The sequence below is a fragment of the Dromaius novaehollandiae genome, chromosome 19 (assembly GCF_036370855.1).
Source record: "Dromaius novaehollandiae isolate bDroNov1 chromosome 19, bDroNov1.hap1, whole genome shotgun sequence".
Lineage (NCBI taxonomy): Eukaryota > Metazoa > Chordata > Aves > Casuariiformes > Dromaiidae > Dromaius > Dromaius novaehollandiae.
The window spans coordinates 8,941,875-8,962,288 of NC_088116.1; the positions used below are offsets into that span (position 1 = coordinate 8,941,875).

General features: G+C 43.2%; 1 protein-coding gene and 2 long non-coding RNA genes across 7 annotated transcripts in view; 2 read left to right on the forward strand and 1 right to left on the reverse strand.

Moving 5' to 3' along the window:
• Positions 1-167: 167 nt before the first annotated feature.
• Positions 168-15,208, reverse strand: LOC112987386 (uncharacterized). Of its 3 annotated transcripts, none has more exons than XR_010392295.1 (5): positions 15,005-15,208; positions 13,680-13,869; positions 9,672-9,850; positions 6,251-6,893; positions 168-6,144 (listed from the first exon to the last, which is right to left on the reverse strand). It is a non-coding gene; the product is annotated as an uncharacterized LOC112987386 (long non-coding RNA). The 3 variants fall into 3 exon arrangements; XR_003260260.2 differs by lacking the exon at positions 15,005-15,208 and adding an exon at positions 14,317-14,998; XR_003260259.2 differs by lacking the exon at positions 15,005-15,208 and having other exon boundaries at positions 13,680-14,998.
• A 73-nt stretch (positions 15,209-15,281) lies between these two features.
• The window catches only part of RABEP1 (rabaptin, RAB GTPase binding effector protein 1), a 48,792-nt gene continuing 43,659 nt past the window's right edge, over positions 15,282-20,414 (forward strand). Inside the window, exon 1 of one of the 3 annotated variants that reach the window (XM_064523409.1) lies at positions 15,282-15,658. Coding sequence is in view for 1 of the 3 variants with exons in the window: in XM_064523410.1 (XP_064379480.1) it covers positions 15,625-15,658 (34 nt within the window). In the remaining 2 variants the exon portion in view is untranslated. The remainder of the gene's footprint in view (positions 15,659-20,414) is intronic. The other 2 variants (XM_064523411.1, XM_064523410.1) reach the window with 2 other exon arrangements.
• LOC135330333 (uncharacterized) lies at positions 16,252-19,905 on the forward strand. The gene is made up of 2 exons (XR_010392298.1): positions 16,252-16,880; positions 18,172-19,905. It is a non-coding gene; the product is annotated as an uncharacterized LOC135330333 (long non-coding RNA).

Genomic DNA, 20,414 nt, shown 5'->3' on the forward strand with positions numbered 1-20,414 from the left:
CTGGTGCAGCAGAGAGTCCCCAGAAGATCAGTTTACCTTGTTAAAAAGTTACCTTTCCTGAGATGCTAGAAACACTCTACCAGTAACTCGCATACCTGTAGTCATTGTTTCTGATGCCAACGCAGACACTATTACCCCTGTGAATAAAAGATACCATACTCTATTACTCCAGGCAGTTCAGAGCTTTAATTCATGTGTATGAAGCAGGCCAGTTATCAGTCCAGGTGTGTATTTTTGCATTGATCCAGCTTATTTTATTTACTTAGGACAAGATTCCCCTTTGAGTGACTGAGGTTTAGATGCCTAACTAGATTCTCTTAAAGGCTCCTGATTAGAATTGGCTGAGAATTCATCCCCAGAAAATCAATCCTCTTCAAAAGCAATAGTATCTGGAAAACTTTTACCTCTTGCTGTAATCACCAGTCTGATGGAACTGACTTTGTGCAAATGGTATACAGATTTGGTCACCTATGCTCAGAAAGCTGCACAAGAAAGGGCCACCAGCGTGGCTGCAGAAAAAAGAAACAATTATATGAGAAAAGCTTAGATTTTTTACTCTAGCAGTGTAGGGAGAGAGAGGGCACATGCTTGATCTCTGTAAATGTATCAGGAAGAGAGAAAATTGACTTATTTACCTGGACATAAGATAACAGGAGCAACCATCAGGGCAGGGATACTGCTGCTGAAAGACTGGACCATTCTGATTAAGTTGCACAGATCCAAGTATAAAGTACTCTCTTATCACCTGCTCCTTTTGCGTATTTCTTTCTCCCCCCTCCTCTTGAATTGTAGGAGGAAATAATTTGACCTTGAATACAAGGTGGCCTTATATTTAAGCTCTATTCTTCCTGAAAGAGAGAAAAAACAGGGGAAACGTAATATTCAGGCTCACCTTCTATTTGACTAAACACATTGTCTAAACCGAAAGACAGTTTTGGCACAAGAATATATGTGGATAAACTTGGATTCTGATTCACACTCCCCAACTGGAGCTCAGTAGGAGACATAGGTTGTATTTATACATAGAGGAAATAAAGCAATTCTGTCAACTCACAACAGAAGAAAGGTAATGCAAATTTTCTCATGTGAGTCTCACTTTAGCAGAGTGCTGTCTGAGGATGGGTGCTGGGGATTGCTTGTATAACTCTCAATCAGGACCAAAAAAAACCCCATATGTTTTGCTGTGTTCCATTGTCTCTTCTTCACTTCGTAACAAAATGAAAGCCTGTTTCTCTACTAGTTTCATGAAACCTATCTAAATCCTGGTAACGTGTCTCTGAGAATTTGCTCAGAGGGAATAATAGACAAGGGCACACCCTCCATTGCTATGTTACTGTTCCATGAGTTCCAGACAAAAGCATTTATTGTGGTTTGGCAGCAACCATCTATTCCTAAAACCCTGGGACTGCATTGTTCTTTACTTGTCAAAAGCTGATTTAGTGCCTACAGGCACAGATTGCACGGTTCATCTTTTTAGGAAGGATATTCAAGGTTTCTAGACTACCGGTGTCACCTCTCTCAGCCAGTAAAACCACCTGGAGGAGTAACACCAAAGTTGACTGTGAAGACCAGGCTGTCAGTTAAGTCTGCCCTGCAATAAATATTGAAGCATTTTTATTTAGACCCTAGGTTAAATGGTAATGCTCCAGAAACTGAACAATCAACTGCCAACCTCATAATAAACATTAAATAAAGATATGTCTCAGGGAAAAATATTGCTAAGGACCAGAATTGTTTCCCTGTGTGTTTGGAAGGCTAATAATGGTAGGGAGGTTTGACTGGAACTCCTAATGATACAAAGATCCTGCAATCCTATCTGTAGCCACGATAATGAGCCTGTGACCTAAACAAAGCTATTAGGAGGCCCTTCTTCTGCTCAGAATGCCATATCTTTCCTTTTAAAGCAGATCATTAAAAGTTATATTTAATGAAAACTCCATCTGTTTCCCATTGAGAATACGCTTGGTTTTTTTTTTTTTTTTTTCCTAAGGTTGCATGAAGTTTTGCAGCATCAGTGCTGACACCTTCACAGTGTAACAGGACAAGCAAAGCTTGAGGAAGTTCCTTTGTCCATGGAGGTATATAGGAGGTGACAAAGGGTATATCGGGATGTGAAGTTGAAATTTTAGGCCTTTAACTTCTTTCATATCCAGGAACTGGAAAGGAGACACAAAAATGTGGTAGTGATGTAATAAATCTTAAGTCACACACAATTTCACAGTTCTGGCCTGTTAAGGTTATTTTACAAAACAGTAGCAATTAAAGATAAATCTTTCCACTCCACACACTTTTCCTCAGCTAAATGGGAGTTTCCATGGCCTGTTAAGATACGAGGTCTATGACACAAAGCTGGGCAATCTGATCCTTTAATGCCCTACAGACACTCCTACAGTTTTCTACAACATGAACTCACAAGAGCCAAGCAGATACATATGTAGTTTCCATTACTAAATAATTTGCTTGCCATAGTCAGAAAAACCTAGTAGATATTAGACAAACAATCATTTCATGCTAAGTTCTGGTGAAGTCCAGTGTCCTACAGATTTGTGTCTTTAGCTTTTACACCTGTGTAGATTTTGTCCTCTTATAGGGGTCTCTCTCCCATATTCTCCATACGGACATGGCTACCTATAGCCATGAATTTTTTAGGAAATTTGTAACTTTGAGCTTCTTGTATTCTATCAGATGTGGTTGAAAAGGGTCAGTGGCTTAAAAGAGATGAGACAAACAAACAAGCAGACACAGGCAGAGGGCATATTCTTATAGCCAGGCTAACAATCAGAGTTAAGTATGAAGGTGGAATAACATGGTGAAGATACCACTAACAGGACTAGCGCAGTGAGCAGGAATGTGTGTGCTTCTGTCCTGATGATAGGAGCATATGCTGTGCGGTTGTGAATTGCTCTTCGATACATCATTTGTTAAAGTTTAATATTCCAAAGAAATGAAAGGTGGGACATTCATCCCTGACCATCTGCACCTCCTGTTAGCCTCCTGAGACTCCATCTGATTTCCTTTTCCTTTTACACCCAGACACCACTGGCCACTATCCACTATCCTTCCAGCTAACAAAGACTTGAAAATTTTGGCACAAGTTCCAGACTGTGTCTGGCTTCCTTTTGTCAGTCCTGAAAGGGGCCAGAAAACAGGAAAGACCCCTGGCAATCCTAATCTGCCAGGCACGGGGGAGGTTCCTGGGTGATGGCTACCTGCCACAGAAGCCCTGTCAGACCCCTGGGACAGGGTGAGGCTCAGAGGACGACAGGGAACCGATTTGGAGGATGATAATTTTAGCCAGATTACATTCCAGCTATCTTTGGGTGTCGATGTGTTTTGTTAGGGGCCAAGATGAGCATTGTTCAGAAATCACTCTGAGCTAAATAATCTCAGAGAGACCTGCTGCACCCACTGTCCAAGACGAGGCTGCAGCTGATGCCCAAGCATGGCTGCTCAGCACCGAAACATGGGTCGCTGGATGATACAGATACTGGTTCCGGCTGGTAAGGTCTCCTAAAGGAAAAGCTCCACAGCCAGAACAACCAGTCCCAAAATTTGGGTTGAAAATGTTGACTGCCATCTTTCTCGGCCCCTTCAGAGATTCAACTCAGAATGAAGGGCTTAATCTGTCAACACTGAATATAATGAAGAAATCTGGCAACTCTGTGATAGAAGCGAGTGACCCCTGATCTCTAGCTTTTGTTCTGTTTCCACATGATAATTCCTCTCTACTCATAAGGAGATGCCACCTTTTACACTGGCACAAGTGGAGCTAAACACTTGATATTTGTGTCTGATCTACGTCTTGTCTTGAATTATTGCCCCCCTCCTTCATGCTTCCCATTCACTTTTCAGTTTTAAATTAATCACTCATTTACATTAGGCAAACGAAACTAAACTTGCAGAAGGTTACAAAGACTGTGAGAGAGACTTCTAGAGTTGTCTTACCTACAGGACTTTCCTCAAGATTTAAAAAGAACAATTGGTTTGGTGTCTTTTTTTCTTTACTCTTTATAACTTATAATGTATCAAGGAGGTTTGAAAGAAGCAATTATTTTGTTTTTAAGATTTTTTTCTTAAATCCAGCTCACTTTCAATAATAATCATTTAACTATTCCTTTCTCTAGAGGAAGCAAAATTTACATTTCCAGTGTAAAAAAATAAGCAGAGAGTTTGAACAGCTAATAGGGTTATTAATCATAGGGATAATAATAAGGTTAAGAATCAGAGGTATGCAGATTAAATGAGTAAAATCAAGATGGATTCTATTGTTGCTGAGAAGGACTTGAGAGAAAAGATATCTTTGCTAAAGGTAAGAGCCCTGACTTTTAATATGAAACTCAATGAAGCTTACGGTTTCACAGGTCAGGCCCCAAGAAATCCCTGTTGAACCACTGAAGCCTTGACTGGATTTGAAAGGTCAAAATGGAAGGAACAGGGAAAGACTTCAGGCCTTCTTATTTAACACAGAACTATAATGGCTATGATTCCCTCACTTTTTTCATGGTATCTTTAACTTTCATATGACACTCTTTAAGGCTGTAAAAAAAACTGTTCTATATGCAGCAAACTGAGTCTGCTGCCAACCCTCCTACTACCATTCTCACTTCCTCTATTATCCTCAGAGCTTGACCCGTTCCTCTAATTATCTATGATCCATAGGAGCTTTCTCCTTGCTTAATGTGACATATCATGAAAAATGCTAGTTAACATACACTGGTGATAAGAATTTGCTCTAATCAGCCAAAGAATGAGTGAAACAAGTGAGGGACTGACTATTAGGACTAATTCCTGCCTCCTTTACTAGACTTGGCACAGCAGAGCACATGCAGAGTCTCACTGCAGTCAATTGGAAGAGGAAAGAAATAATCAACCTAAAGGATATTACTGGAACAAGACCAAACATACATATTGACCATAGGATGGGTTACTTCCTATAAAAACAGGGAGATTCTGGAAGAAACTCCCAAATAAAGTAGGAAGCGGGGAGGATAAGAGACAGAACAGGGAGGAAAGAGCAAATTTTTGAATAGCGAAATCAGTTTATGAAAAGGATTGGGAACTTGGCTCCCTGCAGAAGCAGAGGACTGGATTCAGCAACCCAAAAGGTCATTTTCAATTCTGTTTCCTTTTCTCCTCTCCAAAACAGAATTGCTGGGGTCTGATTCAAAAGGAGCAACGATCTGTTTTCTCTGCATTTCCCTGTGCAAACAGGCAAGTTAAAATGCATGGCACCTTCTTCAACACTCCAACAAGGACAATAGCAAAAGGATGTAAGCTATTGTGTACCCCATAACAAGTATAAATGAAGGCTGTTTTAATATGCATTCCATGAGGCAGAAAATTTCCCATACTTCACACAGCTTTACAAATAAAACACATCTCATATGATCGGTCACAAATCGCAAGGGCAAAACACTAAAAATGCATTCTTATCTTTGGCTTTTCTAAGGAAATGAGACTCATGTTCATGTTTGTCCACACCAATCTGCCCCAAATAACTGTGGGATTTGTTCATAAATCTCAGTCAACTTTGACAGAGACCCTTGAAGATATATAATTCCTGCAAGTTTTGTGAAAATAGCCGAGTAAAGGAGACAGATTATTTATCCCTCATTGAAGCAATAGGCTAAATATGAACTCAGTCTCCATTAAACATCGGAGGATCCATGTCGAAACAAAATCCAGGACATAAATCCATAGGAAAGAAGGTTTCACTGTTTACAGAACTACTTGTATTGAATGAGATCACTGAGAGATAACATCAGTATGAAGAATCATCACTCAACAAACACTTTGGAAACAAGTCAGCAACCACATCTGCTTCAATAGAACCAGAGCCTCATGTGACAGGAAGCTTATTAGAGACCCTGTCTCTCATTATTTTGTTTTTGCTTATAACTTCCCAGCATGAATATTCAATATTGCAAAATAAAGCGGTTTCCTTCACAGAGCCTCCAGAATGAAGAAAGAAATTGGGCCAGACATTCCAGATCCTGAAAAAATTGGTGCCTGTGGAGCTATGGATTTCTACCAGCAAAACATCTGGCACAATATAACATTAAACATGAAGAACTTGCTTCTCTTTCTTCTTATCTTGGTGTGAGTCAGGAATAACTTCACTGAAGTTCACTTGATATATCAAGCCTAAAAACAGGATGAAAGAGAAGAAAACCAGCCCTTTAAACATAGCAAAACATCTTAAGGAATATAACTTGAAATACCTTATTTAGTCAGTAGCATAAAATGTTACCTTGTGAGCCAATTTTCCCAGTTAATAGGGGTGAAACAGTTCCTTCATAATATTCTGAATCCAGTTTAGGAAATCCCGTGCAGTGCTCTTTCATGCCTCTTTGTTCCAGGAGTCAGAGCCTCTAGAGAAGTAAATTCAAGACACTGGAGATCTGTAACACCACGTGATCTGAAAATCTCATCAGGAGTGAAGCCAACTCCCCTGAGTCCCGGCAAGGGTAATGGAGCCCTGTGTGCTCAGCCTTTCTTAGCTTTTCTTTAAACACTTTCTAAAGTGAAAGGAGTTAATCTCAAACACCTCTAAATTGATGGGACGTCTGTATGATTCGCCTCTGCTGCCTCAGTTATTGAAGTGAAAAGCCCTGAAGTGAAAAGTGTGAGTCTGCCCTTCGTCTTGGTACCCAACAACGGCCTGTGATTTGGAAGACAGGCTGAAGATCTCTTCAGTAATGGCACTTCCATCTGTTGCATGACATCAGTCAGTAGGCAGTGATCCCATTTCCCCTTCTCACTCTTCAACTCTGCAGGACTTTTTCTTGCACATAAAGCAGGACTGCCAGTGGGATCTGTCAGTGCTGAGCAGTGGGCTTCCATTCACTTCCCCTGACAGGGAGGTCTTAGATGGTTGTATCCACCCTAGATCCCTATGGGAGACAGAGAGGCTGTGTACAGATGAAAACTCTCCAAGAGAGTTACCCTCTGCAGACATATCAGACAATCCCTTCCCTAACTCTCCAGATGACCACCCCTTCTTCTTTCTCCACCACCTCGAGGACAGACGAAAAGCCTTTCAGGGAGGCCTTAGGCCAATGTTGCTATCTCAACCCCACAGATGCCAAAGTGATATTTACACTCTTTTTGCTCAACTAATTGCCACACACCCCAACAAACGGAGTTTAATGAGTTGTCCCAGGCAATAAACCATCTTCTACTGGCTCCAGAAACAGGGAAGCGGGAAAGGGAATGTAAAGCTGTAACAAGGCACAGACACAAAGCAGGTCCAAATACTTCCAGGAACTGATTTATCCAAAGATTTGATACCAGATGTTCTGTTCAGACAATTTTAACAGAGCTCCATAGACTAAATACTTTTCATTTTTTCAGTATTCAAACCACTCCATCTGGGTAGTGCTGCCACAGGGCACAAACAAAACGCTACTTAATATTAATCAAAGAAGTGAGTTCTGCTTTGCAAGTCCAATATAAAAAGAATAAGAGCAAACACATGCTAAGTTGTTCCTCGGAATGCTGAACACAACAGAGAGGCTGTAACTTATGCCAGCCCATCAAAAGTCTAGTTTTAGGGAGCATACATTAGTGATAAATTAGTACAAATATTGTGCTAAACTAGAGCACTCTGGATCTTTGATTCATAAATATCATGTGCATTATACAACAAATATTCCAGGTTCCTTGTTTACCTAGAGTTTCGATAGATTGTTGCACAGCCACTATTCCATGAAAAAGTTGCGTGCTTTTCCTTGGACACCTAATTGGCTATCAGTTCTTTGCAAAGAATACTAATTTTTGCCCATTTCTGGCCTCATGGACTCCTTGCTCTATTAGTTCCTTTCTTCTGACCTACCAAAAGCCTATAGCCATAGGTGATAAGAACTACTGCTTACTGCATGTTTCTGTTCAAAATCTTTTTCCAAATGGTTTTCCTTCTTGAAACCTAGGGTTATCTCCATGTGTTCAACCAAGCTATATGGGGCTGCAAAGATTGAACAGAGGCAGCTGAAGTTACTTCTCCCTCATTCTCTCAGCTGTCAATGCACCTTTCTAGCCTCATTTTACTTATCGTACTCTGCAAAGGGGAAGGATTAGAGTGTAAAGATCTGGCCCAATCTTCTCTGCCATAGCTTATTTCCTTCGTTGCTTCTATTTGCATACTTTTTTTATCCAGCCCCATCTCCTGCCACCTCCACCTCCTCCTGCTTGTATCTTTGGTTCCCCCAATCTTCAGTATTGCCATTTCAGAATACAGCTCTTCTCTAGAAGACATAATCTGACCTGACTCGCTGGGCTTCCAGGTTGTCTCATGCCTCCCTGAAATGGTGACAGCTTTGCCATTTTCCCCTCAGAAGTTACTTCTATAGTGACTGTAAACTTTTATTTAGATCATCATGCCCCCACAAAGCGTAACTCAACTGTGAGGTGTGCGGAGACCCCGTTGTATCAATGCCATTGAGCTCTTCTGTATTTACTCCGGTTAGACACTTGATGGTGCTCTTTGCACTTTCATGCCAGCAAAAGCGCTTTTAAAGTAAGCACTCCCTCTTCTCCTGGGAATTGCAAAAAATCCCCAGTGTAAGATGCAGTTACATGTCTAAGCCTCTAAATCCCATGGGAAGAGCATGTTTTGACTACACAGCATGTAGCAGAAGCTGCAGTGAAAGAGGCTCAGCTAGGTAAGGACAAATGCCAAATAAAATGTCACTGCCTGTTATACACACATCCACCAAGCAGAGGTTTTGAAATTCCTCCTCAAATATTTTATTTGCTAATTGGTTTCTTATCAATGTTCCCCATAGCAACAAGAGAGGTGTAAGTGGCATAAAGTAGGCTGAATGACATTATGTCTGCATGTAAATGTAACTCGGATTGTGCATGGAGGAGATGATCTGAAGGAAATTAACAATGTAATGTGAAACCTCCTGCGGCCTCAGAGGAGAATGAGAGCTTCTTAATGCTGCATGAATGGGAAAAGAGTAAAGCAGGAAAGCATATCCCAGCAGCAAATATCTTGGAGAAACTCAAGCTGAGATTCTGTAGAAAATGAGTCCATTTTGATCTTTTTACCTGCTAAGAAATATTCATTTTACAACAGATGTTTGTCTTCAGCTATTTTGCAAGGGAGACTTGAAGCTTTCTGATATTTTTTAAAGGTGCAATGAGTAAGCAAAGGAATGAAACATAGCTTTATGGCAAAAACACGGAACAGGGAGGAAGGAGATATTTGTCCTGTTTTTTTCCCAATATGCTGACTTTTGTGTATCCCTGGGCAAATCATGGGATTTTTCTGTGTCTTAACTTCCCAGTCTGTAAATCTGAGATAACTCCTTATTATTTATAAGGCTCTTTTGGGGGCATCTGTGTCTAATGGACACAGCTCAGGAAAGAGGATACCAGTAAAATATAAAGAGGCAAGTGCGGAAACCATTAACTTCCAGGAGAAATCGGGGAAAACAGGGAAAAGGATTCAAAAGGATAGGATGGCACGGCTGAGAAACAGTTGGATTGGCTGGGTCCATCCACTGACCTAAGATATGTTATTTAAATTTGTGCTGACAAGTGTTTGAGGTTATTCATCTGTGCACAAATGGCACAGCTAGAACTCCAGAAAAGGCTCAGGAATCACTGTAGAGTCACACTTGGAGCTAGGCCTAAAGCTAGGCTTTTGGAGCATCTCGCAGTCCTACCTGGATCAAACTGTTCAGGAAGGGAAGGATGCTGAGCCTGTTCAGCTGAAGGATTTGCAGGGATTTGGAGATTCTCTGAAATCCTATTGCATCTCTTCAGTTGCCCAATCCACTGTCCCCACAAAGACTGCTCAGTCTTCTTGGATATCATGTTCTCCTAAACATCTCCCAAGGCAGTTCTGAAAAGGACACACTGAGAGTTAACAGTGGTTGGATGAATAAAATACTCCAAAGTGAGCCCCGGTGAAGTCTTAACATGGAAACCTTTTGGCTGTACCACTTAATATGACACACATGGGACAATGAATTTCACGGTACTTGCAACGCTCCCTCCTTCTCTTGGCAAGTGGGCATTGCAAGCATTAGAATTTATGGGATATCTGATCTGCTTGTGCCTCAGAGGGAGAAAAATGGGATAAAGGGCCCCATCCTGCAGATCTGACATGACTGATCTTGTTGATGTTAATGAACTGGCCTTCTCAAGATTAGGAAGCTGAATGAATGAGATGCTACTGCTGCTACACTCTGTTGTTTTGAAAAATACTACTGTATGCAATACTTACCATAACTCTCATTTTACTGTTTCCAGTTCCAAAATATCCATCTTAAAATAGCCTCAAAAAGTTCAACCCTCAGTTGTTATTTTAGCTTTTTAAAGAAAAGTAAAATCCCATGAACAGAAACAAGAGTCTTGTCTGGGGTCCCATTACGCTTATTACTGCTGGGTCATGTTGGGCTTTGCCAAGTGAGGTCTGATGAACCTGTGGTGACTGACAAGGACATTGCTGGTGCCTGCGCTCCTCTGTCACTGCTGTAACAGTGCTGGCAGGAGGGACTGCGTGCACCCACACTTCAATTGCTGCAATAGAAAGTCCACCATCTCAGCTTAAGTCACCGAGGAAGGTATATTTGGGCTAAGACTAAATACTGCGTGGCTAAACATAATCCTACACTCAAGTCTCTCTACTTTGCTACAACAGTTATCCCTAACAGAAGGGCAGAGCTGTCTATAGGGCACTAGCAGTTTAAACCACTACACCACTACAGGAAGATTTGCCAAGGTTTTTGCTGAACCCCTTTGCATCATTCTCTGTATATCTGTAGACAGAGGCAGATAACTTCATTATACAGGTGTTGTGAGTCTCAATAGGCTAAGATATATTTTTGGATCTTCCAGCGAAGGACTGTATACGTACAAAGCAGTATTGTTTTTGTGCCTCCCTACAACAACAATTCTAATGAAGTATCACTGAGCAAGCCTACCCAAAAGAATATGCTTTAATGTGTCCTTTGTTACGCACACATAATGAGTTTCTGATTCCCTGGTTATTTTGTAGGAAGAAAAATTGTTTAGTTTCATGGTACATCACAGTATTCAATGAGCTCGCCCCTTCAGACCCCAGAGAGCTTTCTAATCTTAATACAGACATCTTTCAAATGAGATCATTAATGTGCATATATCTAGATTTAGAGCCAATGCAAGCACTTAGATTTTTGCTTGCCAGATTTTCATTTTTGGCTTCATTTTCTTCCCATATAGTCAAAGAACTGTACCACATGGAATCCTTTAAACAACAGAGTGGATAACATAATTTTTCAATTGCTCTTGAAAAGGTTTTTAACCACATAAACTAGTCTAGGGTTCGCTAAGAAGTTACCATTGCAAATAATGCAGTTGTTCCAGACTGAATTCCTTGCATTGCAGAATAACTTTTGAAGAAAAGAGCATGTCTCGTTTGGGATTTTTAACCTACCTCTTTATGGTAATACTTAGATGAACACATATTTTCTCCAAAAGCTTTGCATTAAAGAGAAAGGACCAAAGCCTACAAGCACTCATATCTACATAACTTATACTTAATGTCATCAATTTAACAAAAGGAAAATAAATATTTGAAAATTAGGAAACCGAACACTTTTTTTTAAACAAAAAAGGGAGAAAAATAGTTAGATACTGCAAAGGATCTGAACTCTAGCAAACCTAGAAATATATAAAGTGAAAGCAGTAACTTCTGGTTTCCCTCATTCCTTCTCTTTTTCTAGCAGGACAAGCCTGTTACTTGCCTTCTGAATGAACCCAAAACTTGCTATTGTGAGCAGCTGAGTCGCTCCTTAGAGACGTGTGCAACTTCTGTTCCCTTGGGCTTCACCTGGAGTTAAGAACACACATTTCTTCTGATCCTACGTTTACTTTCTACATTCAGGCTGTATCAGGTCTTTCTTTTTGCATACATCTAAAGACAATGTCTTTTCATGTTTTCTCCAATCACGGAGACTGTTACCAACATCCTCACTGTGTTACGCCTATAGGCAGAGTCACCAGGGATACACAAGCTGTTACTCCTGAAATTAGTTCTTCTGTGCGGTCAGGCAGAAGGTCCTCGGTTCTGCAATTTTCTTCCTCTACGAGTGCAGTGGCATCTAATCTTGGCAACCCACAAGCAAATTCCCAAATCTACCTTGTTATTCAGCTTTCTTGCATGAATTGAATTAAACTGTGGGTGTTTTATGAGATGAACTAAACTATGGAGCAGGGCCTGTAATTCACTGTATACTCCTACGATACCTGGCACAATGGAATCAAACTTGTTTGTGGCCACTAGGCAGCAAAGCAATATAAATGGGAAATAACACATTTCAGAAGATCTTTTTGATCTCCATCAGCACTACAGGCCAGTTCCTCATTTGCCACACATCAGCCTATTTCCACAGAATTTACACCAGATGTAGACTTGGGCCTTGCAAGCCCAAAACTTCAGATTAGCTTTTTAAAGACCATGCTTTCTGTAGAATCACGTTGGTTGTCATACAGAACAAGGTATCTTGTACCACTCAGAAGTAAAGGAATTAGCTCTGCATTTTACTAGCCTCACCTCCTGTGAAAACGAAGCTCTGTGATCATACACTTCAAGGGTGTGATCACGGTCCTGGTTCTCTGATCATCCACGTGAGGGGACCTGCTGGAGCGTGCAGTAACTTCCCCCAGAGCTGTGTACACTGCTTCAAGTGGAAGTAAAAATGTATGTACTCGGGTCTTTTCCTAACACAGAGTTGGGACATAGCCTGGGTAACTCAACTGGATCTAGGATCTAGGACTAGTTTTATAGATATAAGCAGTGATGGTTACATTCTTCTAAGTTTACTGAAAAGAGGTACCTTAGCTAAGGTTAAAGTGCCCCAGCTAAGGGGAAAATGAACACACCAGACATCAGCAAAGCCACGCAAAGAGTGGCCTTATCCTTTATACCCTTCTAAATGCTCAAGAAGTAGGAAAAGTTTAATTTGGAACCTGAGAATTCATAAGCACTGAAGTCAGTCAACCATAAGACACAGATCCATTAGGAAACAGACTTAATTAGCCCTTGTGCTACTTGTTTTATTTTCCTCAGGCAAGAAGAAAATACATGTTTTCTCCTAGATGCATTATGTAAATGACTTCACTCTTCCCATCCAAATAACCACAGTCCCCCTCAGTTTACTTCTGGTCTCCAGACAACCATGGAGTGTACACACTTATTGCTCATCACTGGATATTACTGTTGTTTAAACAAAAGCTGCAAACTTATCTTTTCTGCTGAGCCTGTGAGATTAAATTTCAGGCAGAGAAGAGTGCAAGGTGACATACTCCTCCAGCTCATACTAACACAGACCACACTCTCAAGGAAGATGCATCTTCCATTAACTTTTGTCTGCTGCTTTTGGTACTGATGCTGAAAAAGCCTGTGTCAGACTTTTAGGCTAAATAGTTTTGAGAAAAATGCATGGAATTCCAAGAGCTTTATTATTTCTGGAGAAACTGTCAGCTTATTCTCCTGAGTGAAAGAAACAGGCTCTGCCCATCTGCAGCTCTCTGGATCTGACTCATGCCTCACTGTTTCATTAATACGGGGCTTGTTTAACACTTAGAGCGTGGGGATTGGGATTTAGGACTTTTGGTCTCTACTCCTGGTTCTGCCACTGCAATAGACCTGTTTCCATGACTGCAAGCTACTGTTAAACTTCACTTACCTCTTGTAAGCTTTAGCCGAGTCATGCTGAAAATCCTTTGAGATCCTCAAGGCTATAAGAACTGCAAATGATTAGAATTAAATGGGACATTTTGGGAGGCATGGAGGAAGTTACTCAATTGTTCCAAGTTCCAAGATACTGTAAATAGATACTGTGTAAACCTTTATATCCGTCAAGTCCAATTGTACTTCTGAAAAAGAAGGAAAGATAAAGTAAAAGCCATACCTATAAAATTAGTACAGCTTTAAATTGAAGAACAGGAAGGAAAGAAAAGGTGTGAGCCTCTTGAGGGGTTTTGTATTCTTCCAACTACTGTCTAAAACCCATTTAATATGTAAGCACTGCTCAGGGGTTTTGATATAAATTTTAAAATGCCGCAATTTGAATAGTCAGTATTTTGGTGACTTCAAGTGATGGGTGGGATATGGTATTCATTCCTTCGTAAGTGCTTGTAGGTAGACAGACATCAAACTTAGTATTATCTTACCTTCTGTTTGCAGCAGGGAGTGATGCATAAGGCTTTGATACTGGATCAATTGAAATCAATGGGAGTTTTCCCTTCACATGAACAAGATGAGGGCCTGAATTCTAAATTAATCTCAAGTAGCTGTTAATATGAGTGATTTGGGGTACTCACCTGGAAACACACAAGGACAGGGTTTCAAGTGCTCGGTTCCCACAGTTAGGACTAGATTTCCTAAAGAATTTATTGTGTTAAATGCTTATAATATCCAGCAACTCTTAAAGAGCCTAAGCTGGAGATAATACATTTTACAAGGATGCTCAAGGGATGGGTGGAGAGTCCTCTGAGCGTTCGGTCACCGGGGCAGCAATTCTGTGAGCTCTGGGCAGTTCTGGGAGCACGCACAAAAAGAAGGTCTTAACCTGTCTCAAGCTGGGAACGCGGACAAGTCCTGAAATTAAGCCAACTTTTTACAACAGCAAAGACTGAGAAGATTCGGCTCAACAGACCAAAATGGGCAAAATGTAACGGAATAATTTTTAAGGACTTTCCCTCTATTTCAAGTTTTTATTTGGTTAGCTGAGCAAAAATTTAACACAAAATGCAGAATCCTGTATCTTGCTGTACCGTGTATTTTGACAGCAAGGCCCAACAGTTGTGGCAACAGTCAGGGGGAGGGGTGAAGTCCTGCGAGAGCTGGTTTAAAAACGACGGGTTTTTAGGGTATGCGAGCCGTAAGCAAGGCTAGCCATAACCCATCGCGCCCTTGACAGGAGGTGATATTTCAGCGTCCATTCCCCCAGTTTTCTCTGATGTTAGGTGCCCTGAAAGGATCGCGTACACCACCCCAGGTCCCGCTCACCCTACTGTGCAGCGGAGACAGGTTAACCTGAAAATCTCCTTTTAAACTCATAAATGCGCAGCGCTGGGCCAGGACCGCCGGGCGGGAGCCCTGCCAGAGCGGCCCGGGCCCGGGCCCCCACCGCCCGCCGCCTCAACCCAGCCCCGGCCGCGGCAGCCCCGCTGGCGCCGCCGCCGCGCCAGGGCCGAGGCCCGGGGCTCGCCTGGGAGCCCAGGCCGGGCAGGGCGCCGCCGCCGCGGCCGGCTGCCCCGCTCCCTCCCGCCCCGCGCGGCCGCCAGGCGACGAAGCACCGCAGCGCCGGGCCGGCGGCGGCCTCGCAGCGCCTCCCGGGCCGCCCGCCACCCCCCGCCGCGGGGCAGCGCCGCCCCGGCTCTGCCGGCCCCGGCGGCGGCCGCCGGCCCCGTGGTTTCCCCGTGGGCGCCTGCGCGGCGCTCCACCTCCTGCTGCTGCCGCTGCTGCCGCTGCCGCCGGCGGCCGCTGTCAGGATGAGGCGGAGGAGGCGGAGGCCCAGGCCGGCAGCTCCCGTCTCCCGCCGGGGCCCCCTGGCGTAGCGGTTCCCGCTCCGACGCCGCGGCTGCGGGCGGAGGAGGCCGCGGCGGCGCCTCCCGCCCGCCGGAGCCATGGCGCAGCCCGGGCCGAGCCCGCCGACGGACGGTAATGGGGAGGCGGCCTCGCTGCGCCGCGCCGGGCGGGTGCGGCCTGCCCAGCGCCGGGCTCGCCCGCGGAATGGAGCCGCGCCGCGCGGGGGGGCGCGGCCGGGCCGGGTCGGGGCGGCGGGGCGGCCCCCGGGAGAGCCGTGCGGGGAGCGGGGAGGTGCCGGACGGCGCGGCCTGCCCGAGGGCAGCCGGCCGGGGCGGCCCCAGCACGGCCTGCCGCGGCGAGCGGGACACCGCGGGCGGCCGTGGGGGCATAAACGTCCCTGCCGCGGGGCCGGGGCGGCACCGGGCGGGGGGGGGGGGGGGCAGGCAGCGCTGCGGGCCGCGCTCCGCGGTGCTGCCCCGAGAGGGGTGAGGCCTCGCGGCGCTGCCTGCCCCGGGCGCGGCGGCGGCCCCAGGACGCTGCTTTGGCCCGGGTGGACCTTGCTCGGCCGCGCGAGGCCTCGTCGCCGGTGTGGCCGTGGCAGGTGCCACGTCGGGCTGCGCCCTGCGTGCGGGAGGCCCCGAAGGGTCCAGGCCGGGATGCTCGCGCGGACCCTGCGCGCTGGCAAAGACAAAGAAAATGACAGCTCTGCTCACAAGATGGTATTTACCTGTGTAGGAGGAGGATAAGCTTTGCCTGAAGCGTTTTGTTATGGAAAGGTTATTTGCTTCTGTTTCGGGAGGATTTACGGATCAGGAGATTTTTCCCCCTTGGAGGAGGTTACAGAATGGCGTGTGCATCGTGAAACCCGAAGGAAACGTTTAGTTTAAACGGTGGGTTGAGGGGAGAATGTTTAGCATATGGGATGTATGGAAAAGAGCGAGGGAGAGCAAGGAAAAGATTTAAGTTGATGCTCATCATAGTATAGAAATAGGGCGGAAGAATAGAGAGATGTGCAGCACCTTGAAGAGTAGGTGTTTACCCAGGTATGAGGCCGTGAGGGAGCTCTTTATTAGAGAGCAGATGCGTTTTCCTGGGGAAGTATTTTGTTAGAAGAGGGCAATGACATATACTTAATAATTCATATCTAGGGAATTACGTGCATATGGGTTTTTTGTGCACTTAAACAAGAAAGTGCTTATCCTGGGGGAGTTCAGTCTACCTGGTCAAATTTTTAATGAAGAAGGTGCTTAGATGTTTTTTTTTTCCATTAAGGTCAATGGTTACATGCTCGTCATTTGAAAGCGCTAAGAGGAAGGTGAATCGACGTGCCGTAGTGCTCCAAGGCTTGCTGTTGGTATGGGTTGCTTTGGGGTATTTTCTGGTGAATAACCACTGGTTATTGTTCTCCTCTAGCCTTTTCTTGCAAGAGGCGCTGAACTAGCCACAACAAATTTTCTTGGCTTTTGTGGAAAATCTGACCACAGGCGTGCAGCGGAGCTGTGCAAGGGTTCGCTTCTCGCCTGGGAAGGGTAGCTGTACGTTAGATGCTACCAGTTGGATAGATTCATTGCTTTTCTTCTAAGCAATAGTAATCCACACTGACAAAAAGGTGTAAGTAAAACCCAGTGATTTGACAGGGTGGAGTCCTCCTTGTAGGAAGTACAAATTGCTGTCTTATGCTTCCTAGCCGCTGGAAGATGAAGACTCTGTAAAGCATGTGGGGAGGAAAAACTGCAAGTTGGATAGATGTGAAAGGGGTTGCTGTGCTCTTGTACTAAAGAATTTAGAGCTTCTAAAATGGCTTCTCTCCCCCATCCCCCTTTGGCATTAGTGAGACCATTATTTTTTTTTTATCCACTTTGATTACTATGCTATTGTTCTCAAGAACCTGTTGGTTTTATTTTTAAGCAGCTTGCTAAAAAGCGTGTCATAAAACTTCCCTGTTTTTTGTCGATGTGGAGAAAAATGTTGAAGAAAGGAATTATTTACCATTTTTAATTATCTGCAGAGAATTTGTTGCTTAAAGTGTAGTATAACCTCTGATTTAAGACTATGTATGAGAGAATAGCACTAGATTAGTATGTTCCTGTAAGAAAAACTCATGGCTTTATATAATTACTGGTATTCGTTATAATACCTTGTGCATTCTTTGTTTAACATATTTCTGCTATGATTTTTTTCAAAGCAAGTCTAAGAGACCCTATTAGAAATAAAACGTATGGTACAACATGAGTAATATACATATTGTATTCTAATGCCCATGCAGAAATGAAAATGGGCCCTGTAAGAGGAGAAGAAGCAAAAAGAAATGGAGAAGAATGGATGTCAGGTCCTACCCCGTTTTTTGTACTTTGGCTTCTTATTGGAAGTTAATAGCTCTGTAATTCTTTTGTGCGGGGTAATAGAGTTTCCACACGATAACAATCCCAGAAAGGCTGAGTGCAGAGTCCTTTGGCTGCCGGTGCAGCTTTGTGCAGCGTGCGGTTAGCTGTTAGCTAATGATGTCAACCTGGGCTGCAAGGAGGTGTGTGCTGCTTGTTTCTGGTCAAGGTGGCTTTTTGGAGGTTTTAATTGATGTTTGTGTTGTCGAGATTGCGTGGCTGCAACAGTAATGCCTGATTTTTTTCGTATTTTTATTTTCGAAGGTGGTGTGCTCTCAGCTTCCCCGGGTTTAATTCAGATCTGGATTTTTGCCATCGCTGAAAATGAGGCTACCAAGCAAAGCATTCTGACATAGTTTTTCTCCATCAGAATATCCAGGCTTTGAGATCACTCCCCTCTCATGTCTGGAAGCTGCTTCAAAGATGAAACCACCGTTACATAAAACATTAATTCTCCAAGACTAAAAAATGAATTACAATGATATGCAAATTACTTGAACTCTTCTTATTGCACTAGTAAACTTAAACTGTTAGTACAGTCAGACTGGTAAACAGTGTATCCGTTGAGGCTGTTCTGCGATAAAAGAAGCTTTAATGTCACAGTCACAATCAAATATTATAGCCAAATTTTGCCAGGAGTGCAGTATTGGAGCAGCTTGTTCTTATTCCAGTGCTTAGATCGGTAAAGATGCTGCTTTTTTTTTTTTGGTGGTCGGCGATTATGCCAGTTCTGAGTGAAAGAACTGCTCAGCCGCATATAGGAGGTTGGAGGATGTTGCCATACTGATTTCAGTAGCACCACTAGCAGCATGAGCTGCGTTGTTTCCCTGGGGCAATAATCCGGGATCCTGACGAGCCGGGAATTGCCGTGGCTGTAGTTTTCACGTATCCCAGAGGCTGAGCGTTGTTAGTGGAGGTGTCTGGGATGCCACGTGGAAAACCAGTTAACAAAACCTAATCCTTAGCCGCTTATACTTCTAAGGAAAATGATTAGAAATGTAACACTTTTAAATATGAAAGTGAAGAGTCTAAAGATACTATTACTCATCTCAAAAGCTAGGTGTGGTTGACAGGGGACTGGTTTGAGCACTGAAGTTTAGCTGTGTTGCTGATGTAACTGTCAAATGTTAAACTCTTCTCTTGGGGAGAAACTTCAAAATTACTGGTACTTTCCGGGTGCCAAAATTTTTTTCTTCAGCTTTCATCTTTCTTGCTTTTAGTTTATTATGTTATTTAATAGTTAATGTCACTGAACAAATACTTATTTAATTTAAAAAACACACAAATTCACACATCTTTTTTTAAGTTGGATGTTTTTCTGTGTCAGTTCAGTGGACAGATTTGGGGTTTGGCTTCCAAAGGGAAACGGACACCTAGCACATGCATGTTTCTACCTTTGAGAGTTTCTGAGGACGTTTTGGTCAGCTCAGCAGATCAGTTTGCTTAGGAGTGGAAATATGCACATTCGGGGTGTTTGTTTCCTTTTTGAAGCCAAGTCCCAAATCTCTCCCTTAATTCTGAAAAATGCCGTGACCCTGTATAATCAGTTGTCGACTGGCCTGAAGGCACAATGAATATGCTTTAGGATGTGGACCAACTCGCTCTTGCAGTTTGAACACTGGAAAATATAAATTCTTTGTCCGTTTATAGTGCTTCTTGGCTGCCTCTACTTCACCATCGTCACAGGCAAGATGGCCCTAGTAAATGTTCTCTTTCCTTGCTGGCCAGATGCTGCGAGATGCTATAGTTACTTTCCCCTATCCCTCAGTGGGTGGAGTGGATTCCCACTGCGGAGCTAGTTTGTGTGTACTCCCTTGGAAGTAATTGAAGAAGGAATTTTGTTTAAAAACTTTTAAAAAGCTAAAACAAACAATGTCTCACAGTGTGGGAGTGGAGCAAATCCCATAGGCCTGCTTCAGAACATGTGATGGTTGAATGGCAAACTTCCTGCGGTTTTCACTCCAAACACTTTACTAAAAAATACTGTTAACGTTTGAAGTTTTTAGTATTATATTTAAGTGGGTTTTTTTTTTTTTAATAAAAATGTGTATAAATACCCCAACAAGTATGAGGTTACAGCTTTACTCTTGACTGAAGTCTTCCAAGATAAGAACTGATAGTATTGATAAGCAGCGCTTAGTAAGCAGACTTGTAAGCGGTCTCTGAGAGCAAAGTTGGAGCAAAAGACTAACTAAAAATGCCATTATGTGTGTATTTAAGAGGAACATCTTTCACTCCGAAGGCCGAGTGCTTCTGAGTGATTTGCAATCTTTACTTGCGGAGTTGTTTTCGGTATCTGGTTTAGTGGTGTCTGAGCTAATGGTACTAGTCTCTGCAAGTTCTTCTATAAATAGGGTAAGCATTGTGTAATTTTAGTCATGGTATAGTCAGTTAAGCATGATGGTGAATTATATCTGGAAAATTTTAAATCATTTGATATCTTTATTTAAACTGGCATAGGAGGAACAAGTGAATAGTACACCCTTAGTTAATGTTTCTATATCTTC